Source organism: Coregonus lavaretus (genome assembly GCF_964263955.1).
Source record: "Coregonus lavaretus genome assembly, chromosome: 26".
Classification (NCBI taxonomy): domain Eukaryota; kingdom Metazoa; phylum Chordata; class Actinopteri; order Salmoniformes; family Salmonidae; genus Coregonus; species Coregonus lavaretus.
In genome coordinates, this window is record NC_140013.1 from 36,613,300 (window position 1) to 36,634,978 (window position 21,679).

At 46.8% G+C, this 21,679-nt stretch overlaps 2 protein-coding genes across 3 annotated transcripts; both read left to right on the top strand.

Annotated features, from left to right (window-relative positions):
- The first annotated feature begins 1,702 nt into the window (after window positions 1-1,702).
- On the top strand, window positions 1,703-8,349 carry LOC311101765 (dipeptidyl peptidase 1-like). 2 transcript variants are annotated; one of them, XM_084142948.1, is made up of 8 exons: window positions 1,703-2,192; window positions 2,504-2,649; window positions 3,414-3,574; window positions 5,662-5,817; window positions 6,181-6,299; window positions 6,863-6,994; window positions 7,085-7,317; window positions 7,416-8,349. In XM_084142948.1, exons 1-8 carry the CDS (start codon window positions 2,033-2,035, stop codon window positions 7,680-7,682), a joined length of 1,374 nt encoding a protein of 457 aa, XP_083999074.1. In that variant the 5' UTR covers window positions 1,703-2,032; the 3' UTR covers window positions 7,683-8,349. The 2 variants fall into 2 exon arrangements, with proteins under 2 accessions (XP_083999074.1, XP_083999075.1); XM_084142949.1 differs by having other exon boundaries at window positions 1,950-2,192; window positions 5,674-5,817.
- Window positions 8,350-8,716: 367 nt separating this feature from the next.
- LOC311102282 (ras-related protein Rab-38-like) lies at window positions 8,717-16,232 on the top strand (the record flags this gene model as incomplete). The annotated part of the gene is made up of 3 exons (XM_084143575.1): window positions 8,717-8,912; window positions 11,833-12,113; window positions 16,080-16,232. 3 exons carry the CDS (start codon window positions 8,717-8,719, stop codon window positions 16,230-16,232), a joined length of 630 nt encoding a protein of 209 aa, XP_083999701.1.
- Window positions 16,233-21,679: the final 5,447 nt, after the last annotated feature.

Here is a 21,679-nt window from a genome sequence, read left to right on the forward strand (position 1 = left end):
ATTGTGTCAATTTAAATATTGCACAAGACAGTTCACAGAATTGTCAATTTAAAGAAATGTTTCCAATTTATTCATTACACAATTTAGCTAACATTAAATAGTTAATCCAGAGATTCTTACCTTTGCCTCGATTCGGCAGTCTCGTCCAGATCATCATGGCATTTGTAGCTCTTTATGATAGCCACATTAGCAGCTAATTAGCGATACAATTTGTTTGGGTAAATACAGGCGACTATATTGATAAAAATCACCTTGTCCTAGAGAGATTCACACGGTTATCAAAATGTCCTGCCAGGGTAAGCCTACAAGAAACACAGCCCTTATTTTAAGTGTTTCTAAAATTCCCTATGGAAAAAATTAATGGTGGAGAAATTATTAGAACCATTTCCTTGTTTGACCGCTAGGTTTTATTGGTATTATGACCTATACTATGGTACTCTATACAGCCCTATCCTATTTAAAGCAAATTAGGCCTACATAGCCTAGGTAGGAAGCCTAGTGGTTAAGCACGTGTCGCCAGTAACTGAAGAGTTGCTGGTTTGAATCCCCGAACTGACTAGGTGAAAAATCTGTTGATGTGCCCTTGAGCAAGGCACTTAACCCCAGTGATCTGAAAGTCGTTTTTTGGGGTTATCTGTATATATTTTTGACAACTTTTACTTTTACTTCACTACATTCCTAAAGAAAATATTGTACTTTTACTCCATACATTTTCCCTGACAACCCAAAGTACTTGTTACATTTTGAATGCTTAGCAGGAAAGGAAAATTGTGAAATTCATGCACTTATCAAGAGAACACGTGGTCATCCCTACTGCCTATGGTCTGGCGGACTCACTAAACACAAATGCATCTTTTGTAAATAATGTCTGAGTGTTGGAGTGTGCCCCTGGCTATCCGTACATTTTCTAAACAAGAAAATGGTGCCGTCTGCTTTGCTTAATATAAGGAATTTGAAATGATTTATACTTTGACTTTTGATACTTAAGTATATTTGAGCAATTACATTTACTTTTGCTCCTTAAGTATATTTAACACCAAATACTTTTAGACTTTTACTCAAGTAGTATTTTACTGGGTGACTTTCACTTTTACATGAGTAACTTTCTATTAAGGTATCTATACTTTTACTCAAGTATGACAATTGGGTACTTTTTCCACCACTGCTTAATCCTAATTGCTCTGGATAAGAGTGTCTGCTAAATGACTAAAAAGTTATGAACACTACTTCAATATTCTTTTAAAGGTTAATTGGAGGAACAGCACTGCAGTATCCTTTACACACACCTTTAAAAAAACATAAAAAATGCAATTCATGTTTTCTCATTTTCCAATAAAACACTGATCTTTCACTGATTAAATATTTCAAGATTTCAGCTACAAGTGAAGAACAGTGACATTTGTGTTGTGTTCACAGCTGAAAACCAATTGAATGTGATATGCCTTAACAAGGAACATCCCAAAGTGATTACCTACACTTGCTAAATTTGCCTTTCCAATTCGCTCCTCTCCTCCAGAGAGGAAGAGGCGAAGCGAGAGGATTTACTCCACGTGAGATAAGCTCTTTGTATGGAGATCTATGAGATAGTGTCACGTTACGTGAGACTAATTTGATCAATTTAGTTTTGCCTGTTGTTCACACGCGTATCTGCCCTCTCATTGGATAGAATGGTCCCACCTGACCTCACTTGCCTTCGCTCATTGAGGACATGTATTTCAATTGTTAGATCGATCACTCGGCTATCTTGCCAATATAATAGATAATCTTAGTCTCCGCTCATCTCTGGATATAAAAAGACCAGTGAGTCACGTGAGATACTGTAGTGGGTCATATGATCGAAGGGAACGCACAAGAGTGCAGAGGACACTACACAAACCGAAACCAGTCCAGCAGGTGCTTCGAAGTACGGGGAAATATAGCCTACCTTTTTCTACTTGGGGCGATACTTAGGCTATTGCTCCTGGTCACTCTAGTTATTATCGTAGACTCAAATCTCTGCGTAGCTCTGTAAACAGAAGCGTGGTGTGACGCGATGAAGGTGAGCGGTGTGTTGCTGTGTGTGTTCCTGCTCTGGGCGGAGGGCTCCCGGGCTGATACCCCGGCCAACTGCACCTATGAAGATCTGTTGGGCTCCTGGGTGTTCCAGGTATCGACGGGAGGGAAAGACAAAGGCATTAACTGCTCTCTGATGGGTAAGAAATGGAGGGACACTAGCAGCGCGCAAACTTCTTGTTCCTAGAAACACGGAAGAACGAACCTACGTTTTAAGCAATCAAGCCGGCTATGTAACTTAATTGATTTTGATTGTTAACTTGACACAGTATCCAATTGCGTTTGTTTGTAGCCTATTGACTGCCTTTATTACTATCATTGATACAATGTTTGTTACAACTTATCCCGCTGCCCAATGTTACATCTCTATCCTGTTACTTTGCGATACAGAAGAACCCCAAAGTTGAATTGAGAATGCATTACCAAAATGTCTGCTGTTTGTGTTTTAAAGACACCGTTGATAAGTCGATAACGGTGCACCTGGAGAAGCTGTCTGTGGCGGTGGACGACCTGGGAAACACGGGCTTCTTCACCCTTATCTACAATCAGGGCTTCGAGGTGGTCCTCAACGACTACAAGTGGTTCGGCTTCTTCAAGGTAGTTTTAAGCTCTCGCTTATTCAAGTGTTTCATTCAGGGCTAAAGTTTATCCTATAATGATAACAAACTATGATCTGTCGAAGTCTAGAACCTTTTTGGCAGACGTGAAAATGCACTTGCCTTGCACACTAAGTTTCAGGCTCGTCAGACGCATGGCTGGTAACCTTCCCTGTAATTGCAGGGTTGCTGGGTGACGCTGTTAAAGCCAGATTACATCTCAATTACTACGTTATTGATACATTCAGGCTTGTGATTCAAAGTTGCTTTCAGGGCTGTGTTGCAGCCTTTTTCATTCAGGGTTCTTTTGTTTTGCATTCAGCCCATTTCTTTTCTTTTTCACATGACTGCCCGGTGATTGTATCAGGGGAAATGTTCAGTGTTCTCCCTCCTACATGATAGAGGTGACTTGCAGACATCAATTATACTTCCTTTATTGAAACCGTCTGGACTTGTCTTGGTACACAGTGACTCAATGTCACACCACACATGCTTTGCTCTAAAAGCCCATTAGGTACTTGTTGCTGTTCATAAAGCCAAACTGTCTGCTCACTCTCTTATTGAAAGCCTTTATCAGGTTAATGGCCACATCCACTTGCATAAAACATCTGACTTGTTGCACTTCTGCTTTTAAAGAAGTGATATTTATTTTAATCTGCAACTCTGGCCGTAAAGATGAGGACATACAATATTTAATGTGATGTAATGTCTCCACACAACACACGGACGTGCACAAGCAGTGACTGAGTTTCTCCTCTGTTCCAGTACTCTGAGCAGGGCTCTGAGGTGACCAGCTACTGTGACCAGACTCTGCCAGGCTGGGTCCATGATACTCTGGGGAACAACTGGGCCTGCTTCACTGCCAAGAGGGTCGTCCCATTACCCCCTCGCTCTGTACACACGCACCACTACCCCCACAATGACCTGTGAGTATCCTCATGGGTTTTATAGATGTTTTGAGACACTGAACAAGAATAATCATGGTCCCATTTTTACTGTTGCTCATATTGAAAAGCAAGCAGTCTGCTTGGCCTTTACTCTTTCTCTTTACATTGGCTGTCAGTCACTGGCTGTGTTTACTCACCCCCCCCGGGCTGTGTTTACTCACCCCCCCCGGGCTGTGTTTACTCACCCCCCCCGGGCTGTGTTTACTCACCCCCCCCGGGCTGTGTTTACTCACCCCCCCCGGGCTGTGTTTACTCACCCCCCCCGGGCTGTGTTTACTCACCCCCCCGGGCTGTGTTTACTCACCCCCCCCGGGCTGTGTTTACTCACCCCCCCCGGGCTGTGTTTACTCACCCCCCCCCCCGGGCTGTGTTTACTCACCCCCCCCCCCCGGGCTGTGTTTACTCACCCCCCCCCCGGGCTGTGTTTACTCACCCCCCCCCCGGGCTGTGTTTACTCACCCCCCCCCCGGGCTGTGTTTACTCACCCCCCCCCCGGGCTGTGTTTACTCACCCCCCCCCCGGGCTGTGTTTACTCACCCCCCCCCCGGGCTGTGTTTACTCACCCCCCCCCGGGCTGTGTTTACTCACCCCCCCCCCCGGGCTGTGTTTACTCACCCCCCCCCCGGGCTGTGTTTACTCACCCCCCCCCCCGGGCTGTGTTTACTCACCCCCCCCCCCGGGCTGTGTTTACTCACCCCCCCCCCGGGCTGTGTTTACTCACCCCCCCCCCGGGCTGTGTTTACTCACCCCCCCCCCGGGCTGTGTTTACTCACCCCCCCCCCGGGCTGTGTTTACTCACCCCCCCCCCGGGCTGTGTTTACTCACCCCCCCCCCCGGGCTGTGTTTACTCACCCCCCCCCCGGGCTGTGTTTACTCACCCCCCCCCCGGGCTGTGTTTACTCACCCCCCCCCCGGGCTGTGTTTACTCACCCCCCCCCCGGGCTGTGTTTACTCACCCCCCCCCCCGGGCTGTGTTTACTCACCCCCCCCCCCCCCGGGCTGTGTTTACTCACCCCCCCCCCCCCCCGGGCTGTGTTTACTCACCCCCCCCCCCCGGGCTGTGTTTACTCACCCCCCCCCCCCCGGGCTGTGTTTACTCACCCCCCCCCCCCCCCGGGCTGTGTTTACTCACCCCCCCCCCCCCCGGGCTGTGTTTACTCACCCCCCCCCCCCCCGGGCTGTGTTTACTCACCCCCCCCCCCCCCGGGCTGTGTTTACTCACCCCCCCCCCCCCGGGCTGTGTTTACTCACCCCCCCCCCCCCCGGGCTGTGTTTACTCACCCCCCCCCCCCCCCGGGCTGTGTTTACTCACCCCCCCCCCCCCCCGGGCTGTGTTTACTCACCCCCCCCCCCCCCGGGCTGTGTTTACTCACCCCCCCCCCCGGGCTGTGTTTACTCACCCCCCCCCCCCGGGCTGTGTTTACTCACCCCCCCCCCCGGGCTGTGTTTACTCACCCCCCCCCCCGGGCTGTGTTTACTCACCCCCCCCCCCGGGCTGTGTTTACTCACCCCCCCCCCCCGGGCTGTGTTTACTCACCCCCCCCCCCGGGCTGTGTTTACTCACCCCCCCGGGCTGTGTTTACTCACCCCCCCGGGCTGTGTTTACTCACCCCCCCGGGCTGTGTTTACTCACCCCCCCGGGCTGTGTTTACTCACCCCCCCGGGCTGTGTTTACTCCACCACCCCCCACCCCCCGGGCTGTGTTTACTCCACCACCCCCCACCCCCCGGGCTGTGTTTACTCCACCACCCCCCACCCCCCGGGCTGTGTTTACTCCACCACCCCCCACCCCCCGGGCTGTGTTTACTCCACCACCCCCCACCCCCCGGGCTGTGTTTACTCCACCACCCCCCACCCCCCGGGCTGTGTTTACTCCACCACCCCCCCACCCCCCGGGCTGTGTTTACTCCACCACCCCCCACCCCCCGGGCTGTGTTTACTCCACCACCCCCCACCCCGGGCTGTGTTTACTCCACCCCCCCCCACCCCCGGGCTGTGTTTACTCACCCCCCCCCCCCGGGCTGTGTTTACTCACCCCCCCCCCCCGGGCTGTGTTTACTCCCCAGACTGCTCCATAGGTCCTACAAACACAACCTGGACTTCATTGACTCCATCAACGCGGCCCAGAGCTCCTGGAAAGCCACATCCTACAGCGAACATGAGACCTACACTCTGCAGCAGCTAATGCACAGGTCTGGGGGACCAGCCTCACACATCCCCAGGTACAGTCACTAACTTGTGAAACTATGACTTGTTGACACATGAATTCCATAGTCATTGTGGGGGACTTCCCACTACAGCCCCAAGGATGAAGCAGGAGAAAATGAGTCATTCAGCTGTGAGATGTGACTTCTGAAAGAAAAGGGAGAGAAGTCATGACTGAGTCCTAGGGTAAAGGTTTGAGGGAGGAAGGCTAGTGCACACTTCAGGAGAGTATGGAATAGGATCACGTCAGTTGTGTTCAGTAGGTATGAAATAGGACTTTACAACAGCGGTACTACCTAAACGTGTCCAATAGGAACTCATTTTAGATTCATTGCAAAAAGTAAATCATGGAGGCCCTGGTTCTCTATGCTCCTCCCCAGACGTGTTGGCCCCGCCCCTGTGACGGCAACGCTAGTCAAGATGGCATCCGGCCTACCTGAGCGCTGGGACTGGCGAGATGTCAACGGCGTCAACTACCTCAGTCCTGTCCGCAACCAGGGTAACACGCACACCGGGTCAAATACCTACTCTTTTTATCATGACTCTTGGCAGTGTGTCCTCTCCCAACCCCTGTGTATAATGTTCAGCCTGTCTGCTGTGGCTGAGTGGACTTTGGAGTTCTCTACACAGCATGCAGTACCATTGGCACTCCTGTTAAAGAATGTAGACTGCTAAATCAAAGGCCACAGTCCCTCTAGATTATAGAGTAGCAATGTTCCCATCTCAACCCCGCATACACAGCATGCTCATATCTAGAGATCAAGCATAGTGAGTGGTTGGATAGCTGGCTGAGAGTGCCACTGCAGGGCTGGGATTTAGGCGCTCTGTTGAAGAGGGGATTTAATAGAGGCCTACTGCTGAGTGTATGGGAGAGAAAGTGGGGCCTTCTGCCCTGCCTTAGGGTTCATAACCAAAAAAACGATGGTTGCTGCCTGGGGCTAAAATAGGTTGACGATGATGCACTGACTGGGTGTCTGATTCTTACAGTGGTGGTTTTATAGCAGTGACGTTTTAGCTTGGTTGTGACAGTGCAGGGTTTGACTGGTACTCTGTCGGCTCCAGCTTCGTGTGGTAGCTGCTATTCCTTTTCCTCGATGGGAATGTTGGAAGCTCGCGTCAGGATCCAAACCAACAACACTGAGACTCCCATCTTCAGTCCACAGCAGGTTGTCTCCTGCTCCCAGTACTCCCAAGGTAATGCGTGCACACTGCATAATTGTATCTAAACTATGTGAGTATTTCTCCCATATCTCTAACCCTCTCACTGCTCTTCCTCCCTCTCAGGTTGTGACGGTGGTTTCCCCTACCTCATTGGGAAATACATCCAGGACTTTGGGGTTGTGGAAGAGTCATGTTATCCGTACGTTGGGAAGGATTCCCCTTGTGATGTTCCCGATGGCTGTCGCCGCCACTACGCCTCAGACTACAGCTACGTGGGAGGGTTCTATGGAGGTTGCAGTGAGTCTGCCATGATGCTGGAACTGGTCAAGAACGGACCCATAGGGGTGGCCTTTGAGGTGGGACACACACACGTTGGCTAGTTTGTCTATTGGATAGCTCTATGTAATGGCCAGTATTAGTTTGCCAAGTATTATTCCTCACTGTTTTCCTCCAGGTGTACCCTGACTTCATGCACTATAAGGAGGGTATCTACCACCACACGGGCCTCCATGACCCCTACAACCCATTTGAGCTGACCAACCACGCGGTGCTGCTGGTGGGCTATGGCCACTGTCACATGACCGGTCAGAAGTTCTGGGTGGTGAAGAACAGCTGGGGGACGGAATGGGGCGAGGGGGGCTTCTTCAGGATCCGCCGGGGATCAGACGAGTGTGCCATCGAGAGCATCGCGGTGGCAGCCAAGCCCATCCCCAAACTGTAACGGGTTAGAGGGCAAGGGGCAATCTTTCGTCTTCCCAATTGGAACCTAGCCTGATACTTTGGGCCAAAGTCTGAAATGGTTTCTGTATTGAAATGGAGTTGTGTAGCTGAGAAGCTTAATCAAATGGCTGGAACATTTTTATATAAATAATCAGTAACTGTGTAAAGCTTTGCTAATTGCTCACTAGACTGTCTGATCCTTGCCATGCCAACCAAAGATTCATTCTTGGGGATGATGCCTAAAGGGAACCTGCTTTAATCCCTAATGTAACTGGGATTTGTAGATTTTTAATTAGTTTTGTAGTTAGTCTGGTGATTGATAGGAGGGCAGAGGACCTCTGCACTTTCTGTAATGTCTCCCCTGTGCGTCCCTATCTTGCCCTGTATTCTCCATATGTCCTCTGCTATGTCACTACTAGTCCTCACATCACTCATCTGTCCTCTCATATCGCTGTGTGATGTAAGTCTCCTGGGAACATTCAAAGGGATTGCTGTCTCATCAGTGTAGAAAGGGATCCAATATGTCAGTGCCTTGACTTCTCTCTCCCTTCAGAAGTGGTTGCTTTTCATTACTGTCCTGTAGTTTTCCATTATGATCACATGCATGCAAAGATTTGCACTGGTTTTGTCTTTTGAAAGAAAATGAATAAAGTTGCTTTTTACAATTATTAGTGGTGTTTACTACTTTTCTGACATGGATAGGGTTTCAGCTATATGCACAGAGATCTTATATTATTGATCGAACAATGCATGTCTTGCAAATCACTTTTCTGGAGTTGTACAACTAACTCCGATATTTGGAGGGGGCAAACTGAAGGAGAGGCTTCAGTCTTCAGATGGGTGCAGTCTCTCACGCCTCTGACCACGCTCTGAGCCCCGCAAGTCACAAGGTCCCGATATTCACTTTTCTGCCCCACTTCTCTGGGCGTTCCTTCCGGATCGCTAGAGCACACCGCTCCTCATTCTCGTGCCCGATCTTCTCCCTCTCTCCCATCACGGCGTATTAATGCTCTACCCTAGCGCTCCGCGGTCGCCATGCAGAACTACAAGGAGCACCTCTATAAGATCCTGGTAATAGGGGACCTGGGGGTGGGGAAGACTAGCATCATCAAGCGCTATGTCCACCAGAACTTCAGCCCCAACTACCGGGCCACGATAGGAGTGGACTTCGCCCTAAAGGTCCTTAACTGGGACCAAGAGACGGTTCGGCTACAGTTATGGGATATAGCAGGTAGGAGACGCATTACGCGTGACACTGATCAAATGGGAACACAGGCAGGCCCATTTTGGTGTTGTGCTATTTGGCCACTTGAATAAATTACATGTCATTAATGTAAGCGTTTTGAGGGATTGTCAATTAAGTTCCAGCGTAAGACACGGGATGGCGAGACTGGGGAGGGAACTGTAGTGGTATCAGGTCGGTGGTTCCGTTCACTACAGATATTAGGTTCTGGGGAGTGGTCATTGGACAAGAAAGTGTAACAAAAGGATTGGACTTAATTGTATACTGACGCCCACATACAGTATCAGACAAAATGTGTTATCAGATGTTTCATAGGACAACGGTTCTGTTCGTGTGTAAACGTTGGGAACCGTGGGCAGTTAAGGCCTATACGCATAAGGTGTTCCTCGAACCTCAAGTGAGTGTCGGTTATTGGAGAAATTTCTCTAACGCAGTGAGCGCTCTCCTTCTCCAGTCCCATGCGCTCTGGCCGGTACAGCCGGGGCGCACGCCCGCATGTACAGTCATGTGTCTAGCACTCATGTGAGGGAGATTTGGGGCTCAGAATGGGCTTATTGTGAATGAGAGCCGACAGGCTTCTTCTGGGATCGGGAATGCCGTCTCCACCTTCTGACGTGCAGCCTACTGTATTCAGAATATATTAATGCGTTGCTTCATTGAGCTCAATTTAGAGGGATATTGTGAACTATGTTTTCTCATATCCATTTAAATGGTTGTACTCCTCATGAGACATCATTGCAACATCCCAGTGTTAAGTGTGGCCTCTGCTAAGAGGTCCTAACCTTTATGGCACACGGGTTTTGACTGTTTACCCTGCCACTACATGATCAGAACCATTCAAAGCTTTGGAGTGAAACAGGTCTAGCAGCTTTCTGTGCAGCAACAAAAAAGTTGAGTCAGGAGAACTCATGTAAAGTATGTTGAAGTGGTCAACTTAAATTGAGCTCCATATCAAAATAGGAGTGTGTCATGTGGATGGTTGCTCAGCTTAGCTGATACTGATAACTCGGACGAGTTTCTGCCTGGCCTGAACTAGCCTTGCTCCATTAATCATGCCCTGGTAGAATGTCACACCTAGGCCCGATCCCAAATGTACCTCTAGTCTAGATCCTACGTCCTATGCACTTGTGGAGATCTGAGAGTATTTGACAGGTTGAAGCTGCAGCATACTGCTTTTACTAATCAATCATGCATAGGCAGTGGTGGAAAAATGACCCAATTGTCTTACTTGAGTAAAAGTAAAGATACTTTAATAGAAAATGACTCAAGTGAAAGTAACCCAGTAAAACTATTTTGTTTTTAAACATATACTTAAAAAAGATACTTAAGTAGTAATTTCAAATTCCTTATATTAAGCAACCCAGACGGTACGCAATTTGTTTTTTACGGATATCCAGAGGCACACTCACAACACAAATAATTTACAAACAAATCATTTGTGTTTAGAGAGCGCAAGATCAGAGGGGGTAGGGATGACCAGGGATGTTCTCTTGATAAGTATTTGAATTGGACCATTTTCCTGACCTGCTAAGCATTCAAAATGTAACGAGTACTTTTGGGTGTCAGGGAAAATGTATGGAGTAAAAAGTACATTATTTTCTTTAGGAATGTACTAAAGCAGAAGTTTATTTTCATTAGTCCATTTTTGATATAGTCTCAAAATGTTTTGCATGTCAGTGATCGCATTTCAAGACATGTAACGTTCAAAATACAGAAATCTGGCCCCTATCATGTGATCGCTGACATGCAAAATGCATCATATGGGCCAGATTTCTGTATTTTGAAAGTTACATATCTTGAAAACTTGATTGCTGACATGCAAAACATTCTGGGACTATATCAACAATGGACTAATGAAACAAATACCAAAAGATAGTGTTTTGGGTGGAGTTTTCCTTTAAGTAGTACTTTAATGTATTTTTTATGAAGTACTTTACACCACTGGGTCTAGGCCCTATCAAAAACTATGGCTGTGTCCAGTAATGTCTGAACACACTGGTAAACCACTGATAGTCACTATAGAAGTGAGTGATAACGTCTGAACACACTGGTAAACAGCTTTGATAGTCACTATAGAAGTGAGTGATAACGTCTGAACACACTGGTAAACAGCTTTGATAGTCACTATAGAAGTGAGTGATAACGTCTGAACACACTGGTAAACAGCTTTGATGGTGACCATAGAAGTCAGTGATGGGAGTCAGAGTAGCACATTCCACGTGTACTTATTACACTGTTGTTAGCAGAGGAATTTGCACTGACCTCTCTCTCTCTCTCTCTCTCATTCTCTGGTGGTCTCTCTCTCTCTCTCTCTCTCTCTCTCTCTCTCTCTCTCTCTCTCTCTCTCTGGTGGTCTCTCTCTCTCTCTCTGGTGGTCTCCCTCTCTCTCTCTCTCTCTCTCTCTGGTGGTCTCCCTCTCTCTCTCTCTCTGGTGGTCTCCCTCTTTCTCTCTCCCCATTTTTTCTTTACCCCTCTCTCTCTGTCCTCCCTCTTTCTCTCTTCCCCCTCTCTCTCTCTTTCCCTCCCTCTCCCTTTCTGTCCCTCCCCTCTATAATGATAGTTGTCTGTGTGTGAAATCCCTCATCAGTCAGACTCATTTGTCTGTAATGGGAGTTGTGCTGTCTTTGGAAAGCCCATTACTACATTTGATCTGTGTGTGGCGTGTGATGTACCATGTCTGTCCACCTTGTCGTATTTTCCCGGGATTGGTTTATGAATGTGACCCTCCACGACTGTGACCAGGACTGTGTAGTGGACTCTTTGCCCTGAGGCAGTCTCAAGTAACCTTAATCTCAGTAGTGTTACCAGGGCTTGTGATATGGTATTAGAGTCAGGGGTGTGGCAACAAGACACTTTACTCCTGCTACTGCTATCAGTACTAACTAACAATACTGTGTATGTGTTTCAGGTCAGGAGCGGTTTGGGAACATGACGAGGGTGTACTACCGTGAGGCCATGGGGGCATTCATCGTGTTTGATGTGACGCGGCCTTCCTCCTTCGAAGCTGTCGCCAAGTGGAAGGAGGACCTGGACTCTAAACTCACGCTGGCCAATGGGAAAAATGTGGCCGCTGTGCTATTGGCTAATAAGTGTGACCAGGGGCGGGACGTGCTGACCAACAACGGGATCCAGATGGAGAAGTTCTGTCAGGAGAACGGCTTTGTGGGATGGTACGAGACTTCTGCCAAGGTGAGAACACGCATGCATTGCATGCGAGCGCACACACACACAAATAAGTACTTTCATGAGAACGTCTTATCACACCTCCATACACATTATTAACACAATGACACACACACACAGGCAGACTATGGAGTCATAGCACCTTGTACAACTGTGGAATTTCACAGATGAACGAAAAGTGAGCACAGTCAGTTGGATCAAAGGCAGACGCACGCACACACACAACTCTCCTGTCCCGACACCCCGTATGCTAGTGGAGCTCAACATTCTGAGAGTCAGAAGAAGGTGAAAGGTCGTTACCATGGTTTACCAGATTTATGAGCTGCATTTCATTCCGAAAAGCTGTCCCTTTCTCCCTTTGTTCACTCCAGAAGTTAGTTCACCGTATACTTTCACCTATCCAGTCAGATTGATGAATGGGAGAGGGAGAAGCCAGAAGTAAGGGCACAACTCTTTGGAATGGAATGCAGCCTTCAGTCTCTAAACTCAAAGACAAGAGAGTGACGTAGAGAGTGAATTAGAAAGATGAAGAGAGTGAATTAGAGAGTAGAAAGTGATGTAGAGAGATACAGAGTGAATTAGAGAGTAGAAAGTGATGTAGAGAGATACAGAGTGATGTAGAGAGATACAGAGTGATGTAGAGGGTGATATAGAGAGGTGTAGAGGGTGATATAGAGAGGTGTAGAGGGTGATATAGAGAGGTGTAGAGGGTGATATAGAGAGGTGTAGAGGGTGATATAGAGAGGTGTAGAGGGTGATATAGAGTGGTGTAGAGTGTGATAGTGGTGTAGAGAGGTGTAGAGCGTGATAGTGATGTAGAGAGGTGTAGAGTGTGATAGTGATTTAGAGAGGTGTAGAGTGTGATAGTGATTTAGAGAGGTGTAGAGTGTGATAGTGGTGTAGAGTGTGATAGTGATGTAGAGAGGTGTAGAGTGTGATAGTGGTGTAGAGAGGTGTAGAGTGTGATAGTGATGTAGAGAGGTGTAGAGTGTGATAGTGATTTAGAGAGGTGTAGAGTGTGATAGTGATTTAGAGAGGTGTAGAGTGTGATAGTGATTTAGAGAGGTGTAGAGTGTGATAGTGGTGTAGAGAGGTGTAGAGCGTGATAGTGATTTAGAGAGGTGTAGAGTGTGATAGTGATTTAGAGAGGTGTAGAGTGTGATAGTGGTGTAGAGAGGTGTAGAGTGTAATAGTGATGTAGAGAGGTGTAGAGCGTGATAGTGGTGTAGAGGGTGATAGTGATGTAGAGAGGTGTAGAGGGTGATAGTGATTTAGAGAGGTGTAGAGGGTGATAGTGATTTAGAGAGGTGTAGAGGGTGATAGTGATGTAGAGAGGTGTAGAGTGTGATAGTGATGTAGAGAGGTGTAGAGTGTGATAGTGGTGTAGAGAGGTGTAGAGCGTGATAGTGGTGTAGAGAGGTGTAGAGCGTGATAGTGGTGTAGAGAGGTGTAGAGCGTGATAGTGGTGTAGAGAGGTGTAGAGTGTGATAGTGATGTAGAGAGGTGTAGAGCGTGATAGTGGTGTAGAGAGGTGTAGAGTGTGATAGTGGTGTAGAGAGGTGTAGAGCGTGATAGTGATTTAGAGAGGTGTAGAGTGTGATAGTGATTTAGAGAGGTGTAGAGTGTGATAGTGATTTAGAGAGGTGTAGAGTGTGATAGTGGTGTAGAGAGGTGTAGAGTGTGATAGTGGTGTAGAGTGTGATAGTGATTTAGAGAGGTGTAGAGTGTGATAGTGGTGTAGAGTGTGATAGTGATTTAGAGAGGTGTAGAGTTTGATAGTGGTGTAGAGTGTGATAGTGATTTAGAGAGGTGTAGAGGGTGATAGTGGTGTAGAGCGTGATAGTGGTGTAGAGTGTGATAGTGATGTAGAGAGGTGTAGAGTGTGATAGTGATGTAGAGAGGTGTAGAGTGTGATAGTGATGTAGAGAGGTGTAGAGTGTGATAGTGGTGTAGAGAGGTGTAGAGCGTGATAGTGATTTAGAGAGGTGTAGAGTGTGATAGTGATGTAGAGTGTGATAGTGGTGTAGAGTGTGATAGTGATTTAGAGTGTGATAGTGGTGTAGAGTGTGATAGTGATTTAGAGAGGTGTAGAGGGTGATAGTGGTGTAGAGAGGTGTAGAGTGTGATAGTGGTGTAGAGTGTGATAGTGATTTAGAGAGGTGTAGAGGGTGATAGTGGTGTAGAGGGTGATATAGCGCGTGATATAGAGTGATAGTGATGTGAGAGTGATAAAGAGCGTGATATATAGTGTGATGTAGAGAACAGTAAGACAAGTCATTGAGCCTTTCAGTGGTTTTAGTTGATGAGTTCTCATCAAGTCCATATCCCTGAAGGTTACATAACTAAATTTTTCTCTTCACATCTTAGTGGAAAGGCAAAATGACGCAAATTACTTATTTTCTCAGAAAGAGCTTTGTGTCCTTTGAGATTTGTGTGTGTGTGTGGAGCTCATGCTGAAAGGGAAGATGTCTGTCATGTGCCTGCTATTAGATAAAGCCCCCCTCTGTTACATGAACCCATTCTGAATTAAAGTGTGTTTATTTGTCTGTATTGTTTGTGGTTATATAGGCCTATTACAAGAGTCTATGAATATGCTCTTGTTCTGATAATGGGTAATGTGAAAGATTATTAGAGGTCTCTCTCTCTTTCTCTGTGTGTGTGGTAATGTAAGAGGTTATTAGAGAGGAAGTCTGCTGCAGACTACACTGTCACATCCTGAAGAGCAAGCTGATAAAGGACCTCATGAATATTCCATATTCACCTAATTCATTCTGCTGCTCAGCTCACCCTATGATCTGAGGAAGTGTGTGTGTGAGAGCGTTGTGTGTCTCTTGCGAAGCAGCTGCTGGAGGCTTGAAATATTCTAAAATCAGACTGGAGACTTTATCCCTGTCTTAAAGTTCTTCATCTCATTAACTTCTCATTAGTGATCACTGACCCTGTCCTCTCCTCACATGAACCCATAGTTCACCTCAGCCCCGAAGGCTTCATTACAGAAACCACACCACCATATTAACGTACGTATATGTATTTATGTTTTAGTCTCATTATCAAACAGTTGCAATAGGTAGGAGATGCAGATGTCGCTGCAGATGAGCGTGTGTGTGTGTGTGTGTGTGTGTGTGTGTGTGTGTGTGTGTGTGTGTGTGTGTGTGTGTGTGTGTGTGTGTGTGTGTGTGTGTGTGTGTGTGTGTGTGTGTGTGTGTGTGTGTGTGTGTGTGTGTGTGTGTGTGTGTGTGTGTGTGTGTGTGTGTGTGTGTGAGAGTGTGTGTGAGAGTGTGTGTGAGAGTGTGTGTGAGAGTGTGTGTGTGAGTGAGTGAGTGCCCTTGACTGTCAACTTTTATTTCATAGCATCAAAACGTCACACTGGCACTACTGAAGAGCCAAACACTCACATCCACAAAACTACACTTGCATCCACAAAACTACACCCGCAGCCACAAAACTACACCCGTATCCACAAAACTACACCCGCAGCCACAAAACTACACCCGCAGCCACAAAACTACACCCGCAGCCACAAAACTACAGCCACAAAACTACACTCGCAGCCACAAAACTACACTTTTGTGGCTGCGAGTGTAGTTTTGTGGCTGCGAGTGTAGTTTTGTGGCTGTGGGTGTAGTTTTGTGGCTGCGGGTGTAGTTTTGTGGCTGCGAGTGTAGTTTTGTGGCTGTGGGTGTAGTTTTGTGGCTGCGGGTGTAGTTTTGTGGCTGCGGGTGTAGTTTTGTGGCTGCGGGTGTAGTTTTGTGGCTGCTGGTGTAGTTTTGTGGCTGCGAGTGTAGTTTTGTGGCTGTGGGTGTAGTTTTGTGGATACAAGTGTAGTTTTGTGGCTGCGAGTGTAGAAACACAACCAACATACTCACACGTACTGTACTGTATGCAGTGGTCTTGGAGTTGGACAGTAACTGATCAAATGTATTTTCTCCCCTTATGCCTTCCTTTTCTCTCTCTCTCTCTCTCTCTCTCTAGGAGAATATTAATATAGATGAAGCAGCTAACTGTCTGGTGAAGCATATCATCGCCAACGAGAATGATCTCCTCCAATCAGAAGTCCCAGACACCATCTCCCCGCAATTAAACTCTGGCAGGGGCGGGACCTGCTCCTCCTGTTTCAGATCATAGAACACCTCCACCACCATCACTACACACACCTCCACCAGGACCTCCACCACCGTCACTACACACACCTCCACCAGGACCTCCACCACCGTCACTACACACACCTCCACCAGGACCTCCACCACCGTCACTACACACACCTCCACCAGGACCTCCACCACCGTCACTACACACACCTCCACCAGGACCTCCACCACCGTCACTATACACACCTCCACCAGGACCTCCACCACCGTCACTACACACACCTCCACCAGGACCTCCACCACCGTCACTACACACACCTCCACCAGGACCTCCACCACCGTCACTACACACACCTCCACCAGGACCTCCACCACCGTCACTATACACACCTCCACCAGGACCTCCACCACCGTCACTACACACACCTCCACCAGGACCTCCACCACCGTCACTACACACACCTCCACCAGGACCTCCACCACCGTTACTACACACACCTCCACCAGGACCTCCACCACCGTCACTACACACACCTCCACCAGGACCTCCACCACCGTCACTATACACACCTCCACCAGGACCTCCACCACCGTCACTATACACACCTCCACCAGGACCTCCACCACCGTCACTATACACACCTCCACCAGGACCTCCACCACCATCACTACACACACCTCATAGGTGTGGACAGAATAAAAACATTCCATTCCACTGGCCTCCTGCATGTGTGTACTGTATGTGAGAAGTATTTTTCTGTTGTTGGGATGAATCCAGGAAGAATGCAGGAGCTCCACCACTCCCTCCCCTTCCGAATCAAATAAAAAATCTAATCAAATTGTATTTGTCACGTACAGAGTTTACAGCAGGTATAAAAGGTGAAGTGAAACGCTAACGCGCTAGCTCTCTCAACACAGCAGTACAATATCAATAATAATCAAAAGTTTAAAAAATAGCACGATATTAGAAGGTGATATGAAAGTAATACAACTGATATGTACATAATAGGAGGTACAGTAGAGATTATGAATGTGATACGTCAGCTAGGACTTTATTTACAAATATAGAGTTGATAGTGTCTTGGTCGTGGAGTTGAATAAATAGTATATAGAACAGCAGCATTGACTGTGTGTGTGTGTGTGTGTTTATGTATGGTTGTGTGTGTGTGTGTGTGTGTGTGTTTATGTATGGTTGTGTGTGTTTATGTATGGTTGTGTGTGTGTGTGTGTGTGTATGGGTTGGATGTGTGGTGAGTCAGTGCAGATAGTCTCTAAGGTGAAAATAGTATCTTGTTAGTGTGCAGTGTGTGTGTCACAGGAGGTTGGTGGCAGCTTAATTGGGGATGACGGGCTCATAGTAATGGATGGAACGGAATAAATGGAATGGTATTGAACACATCAAACACATGGTTTCCATGTGTTTGATATCGTTCCATTCACTCCATTCCAGCCATTCCAGCCGTCCTCCCCTCAGCAGCCTCCTGTGGTGTGTTTGTGTAAGTGTGTGTTTATTTGTGCCTGTGGGTTTTTATCAGAGACAATGTCGCCCTCAAGGCGACTCAGAGCCTTGTCTCCGTAACCATGGAGACAGAGCTAAAGACACACTCCAGGTTAGCTACTTCTGTTAAACGATTCATACCCATATATCCGTTCTTCTTTCTGTCTTTATCTCGCTCCATCACCTCTTCCCCTGCATCTCTCTGTTTCTCTCTCTGTTGTCTCTTCTTCCCTGACTACAACTCCCACGTTTCACACATTTAACCAATCACATTTAGAAGGATTTACCCCAGTCCTCTCTCTGTCCACTCCAGTATTTCACACAACAGTGGACTTCACACACATTCTCTACCTAATATTGTTGTAATAATCTGTGTTCAATTCCTTATGGCACTGGTGTTATGTTAATGATATATTATGTTCTGAGTGTATTACAGATGATTGAGATGTTAATATATCCATGGACAGTTGCTGTTGCTTTTATAATGTAGAATGTGTCTTGTTTTTATTCAATATGGTGTTTAAATGAACTGCAACACTTCATCATGTGACCACCTCAGCATCAAGTTTTTTTTGTATTTATCAATTTCTAATGAATGTTGTATTGTCGTCATTCTGTAATATGTTTGAATATAAGATTACTACAGATATATGAACAGTACGTACTTATGTATGTAGCCAGGTTGTAATAACAGATTTATATTCCCTTTTAGAGATGATACTTTGAATAAACCATAGCTTTTCAGACGATAGTATTAGAGCTTTCCTAGTGCAAGTGTGTGTGTGTGTGTGCGTGCATTTCCGTGTGTGTAACGGGTCTATTAGAACAAATCTTGTTTGTTTTGGTTCCAGCGACCTTTGATTGACCTTGCATGTGACAGATAGTAGACTCCTCAGACAGTCAGATCACAGTTCCTCTTATGTCTGTGTTGGGATTCAGTGTACCAGCTCGTACTAAACACAAGGTCATATAGTTGGGCTGTGTGTGTGTGTGTGACAGAGAGAGAAACAAAGAGAGGTAACAGGATTAAGCAGTATGCGTTGTAAACCCTGCTGTGTGAGTGGTTTAATCAGTGCTCCAAACATTCCCCAGCCGCTGGGATCATTGTTATTGGATTCAGGAAAACCGGATTCCCTCCCTGTGGCGGCACTCCGGAGGAGACTGAATGCAAGCTCACATCTCAAAAAACATTACAAATCCCAACATTACCATCCACTACAATGCATCCAAGTGTATATCCCAGCCTCGCCTTCCCCCACCACCCTCTTCTCTTCCCCTGTTCTCTTCTCTTCCCTTACGGGCGCCAGGTAGCCTAGCGGTTGAGAACGTTGGGCCAGTAACCGACAGGTCTCTGGTTTGAATCCCCGAGCCTGCAAGGTTGAATAAAAAATCTGCCATTCTGCCCTTGAGCAAGGCAGTTAACCCCCAACAGAAACTGTTTCCCGGGCGCCGATGAGGGGGACGTCGATTAAGGCAGCCTCCCCCGCACCTCTGATTCAGAGGGGTTGGTTAAATGGGGAAGACACATTTCGGTTGAATGCATTCAGTTGTGCAACTGACTAGGCATCCTCATCTCTCTCACCACACGTCGTTGTTGCAATGACCTGAATGTCCCCCCAGTTCCCCTACAGACATCCAAATTAGCTATTGGTACATCAAGCTTTTCAATATTCACTCCTCTGATTAGAAATTACATTATGGAGACATACAAATTCCCCCATTCTTTCTCTCTCTCTCTCTCTCTCTCTCTCTCTCTCTCTCTCTCTCTCTCTCTCTCTCTCTCTCTCTCTCTCCTCTCTCTCTCTCTCTCTCTCTCTCTCTCTCTCTCTTCTCTCTCTCTCTCTCTCTCTCTCTCTCTCTCTCTCTCTCTCTCTCTCTCTCACTCTCTCTCACTCTCTCTCTCTCACTCACTCACTCACTCACTCAAATTGCATGGTTCCAGAGTTGAAATGTGCGCCATTTAACATTTTTGATTCCCTCACCCCAGAGAGAGGCGTCTTTGTCTGATTTCGCAGAACCTCTCTTAGATATGAGACGGCAATAGTGAGACCACACACACCTATGTAAGCTCGCAAACGCTGAAGGTCTACCCGCTAATTTGTAGTAATCGATTGTGAATTGTAGCGCTGATATGTGAGAGAGACACAAGAAAAGGTCAACCAGTGAAGAACAAACACCATTGTAAATACAACCCATATTTATGTTTATTTATTTTCCCTTTGTACTTTAACTATTTGCACATCGCTACAACACTGTATATAAAAAATAGACATAATGACATTTGAAATGTCTTTATTCTTTTGGAACTTGTGTGAGTGTAATGTTTACTATTGTTTATTTCACTTTTGTTTATCTATTTCACTTGCTTTGGCAATGTAAACATATGTTTCCCATGCCAATAAAAACTGTGGGAAACGTGTAGGTTCTCCCGTTCCTCCTTCTGTCTGCTCTCTCTCCCTTTCCTCTGCTTTATACAGCCTTCAGAACTGCTCTCTCCGTCTGTCCCTCTTTCCAGCCTCCCGTCCATAACTATCTTCCCTCTACTTTGTGTAACAATGTGACTTTATCTCAGCCCAGACCTGAGCAGTCTGTCAGTAATTGGGGAGGAGGGAAGCGAGCGATTCTTCTGCTCTCTACTTTCAAGAACTTTCCCTCTACCTCCTCTTTCTCCGACTCCCATGTGACTTCTAAAAGAAGGAGCGAGAGAGAAAGAGAGGGAGTGAGTGAGCGATCTAAAGAAGTTATGATCACGGGGTCCTTCTGTCTCAGGGAGATGGAGTAAATCAGCTTGACTTCAACACACAAACACAGGAGCAAGCTATGTCGGACAACCGCTTGGTTACTGAGCTAGTGTACCATCAATAAGACTCACTTAACAGCAGATGTGTTTGATTCTGAGTCGAGAAGGCATACTCTAACTGTGAATAAAACACAAAATAAAATGGAATCAATAGCCAGGCCCAGGGGAAGGCTGTGAATGAAATAGTGCCAGTGTTGTGTAGTCTGATCAATATCTGTGTGAGTAGTAGCTACTACCATCTCAAATATAGAGCACGTTTTCAAAGGAGATCCCAGAATATCAACTTCCCATTTAAAAGCAGTGTGATGAGTCATCATCCAGACTGGAGCAGGACTGAAGAGGTACTCAGAATATGAATCACTCTGAGGGCAGAGCCAGGGCCATGGGCACTCAACACTCCCAACCCGTTCCTTCACATCTGCACACACAGTAGGGGCTGGATGAGGGGGCTAGGATGTTTGGTGCTAGGGGAATAGGGGCTAGGGTGCTAGGGGAATAGGGTGCTAGGGGAAGGGGCTAGGGTGCTAGGGGAAGGTGCTAAAGCTAGAATCCTTAGTTACCTCATCCATTTTTGGACTTATACATTAATAATATACACTGAGCATACACAACATTAGCTTTTTCCATGACATAGACTGACCAGGTGAATCCAGGTGAAAGCTATGATCCCTTATTGATGTCACTTGTTAAATCCACTTCAAATCAGTGTAGATGAAGGGGAGGAGACAGGTTAAAGAAGGATCTTAAAGCCTTGAGACAATTGAGACATGGATTGTGTATGTGTACCATTCAGAGGGTGAATGGGCAAGACAAACGATTTAAGTGCCTTTGAACGGGGTAGGTACCAGGCGCACAGGTTTGTGTCAAGAACTGCAACGCTGCTGAGTTTTTCACGCTCAACAGTTTCAAGAATGGTCCACCATCCAAAGGACATCCAACCAACTTGACACAACTGTGGGAAGCATTGGAGTCAACATGGGCCAGCATCCCTGTTGAACGCTTTTGACACCTTGTAGAGTCCATGCCCCGATGAATTGAGGCTTTTCTGAGGGCAAAATGGGGGGCTGCAACTCAATATTAGGAAGCTGTTCCTCATGTTTGTTATACGCAGTGTATACATTTTAGTCATTTAGCAGACGCTCTTATCCAGAGCGACTTACAGGAGCAATTAGGGTTAAGTGCCTTG

Bases quoted from the DNA above. Each gene is read 5' to 3' on its own strand.
- LOC311101765 (XM_084142948.1), top strand. From the start codon at position 2,033: ATGAAGGTGAGCGGTGTGTTGCTGTGTGTGTTCCTGCTCTGGGCGGAG. The intron at 2,650-3,413 runs GTAGTTTTAAGC...CCTCTGTTCCAG, and splicing joins AGTGGTTCGGCTTCTTCAAG to TACTCTGAGCAGGGCTCTGA. The intron at 6,300-6,862 runs GTAACACGCACA...TGTCGGCTCCAG, and splicing joins CAGTCCTGTCCGCAACCAGG to CTTCGTGTGGTAGCTGCTAT.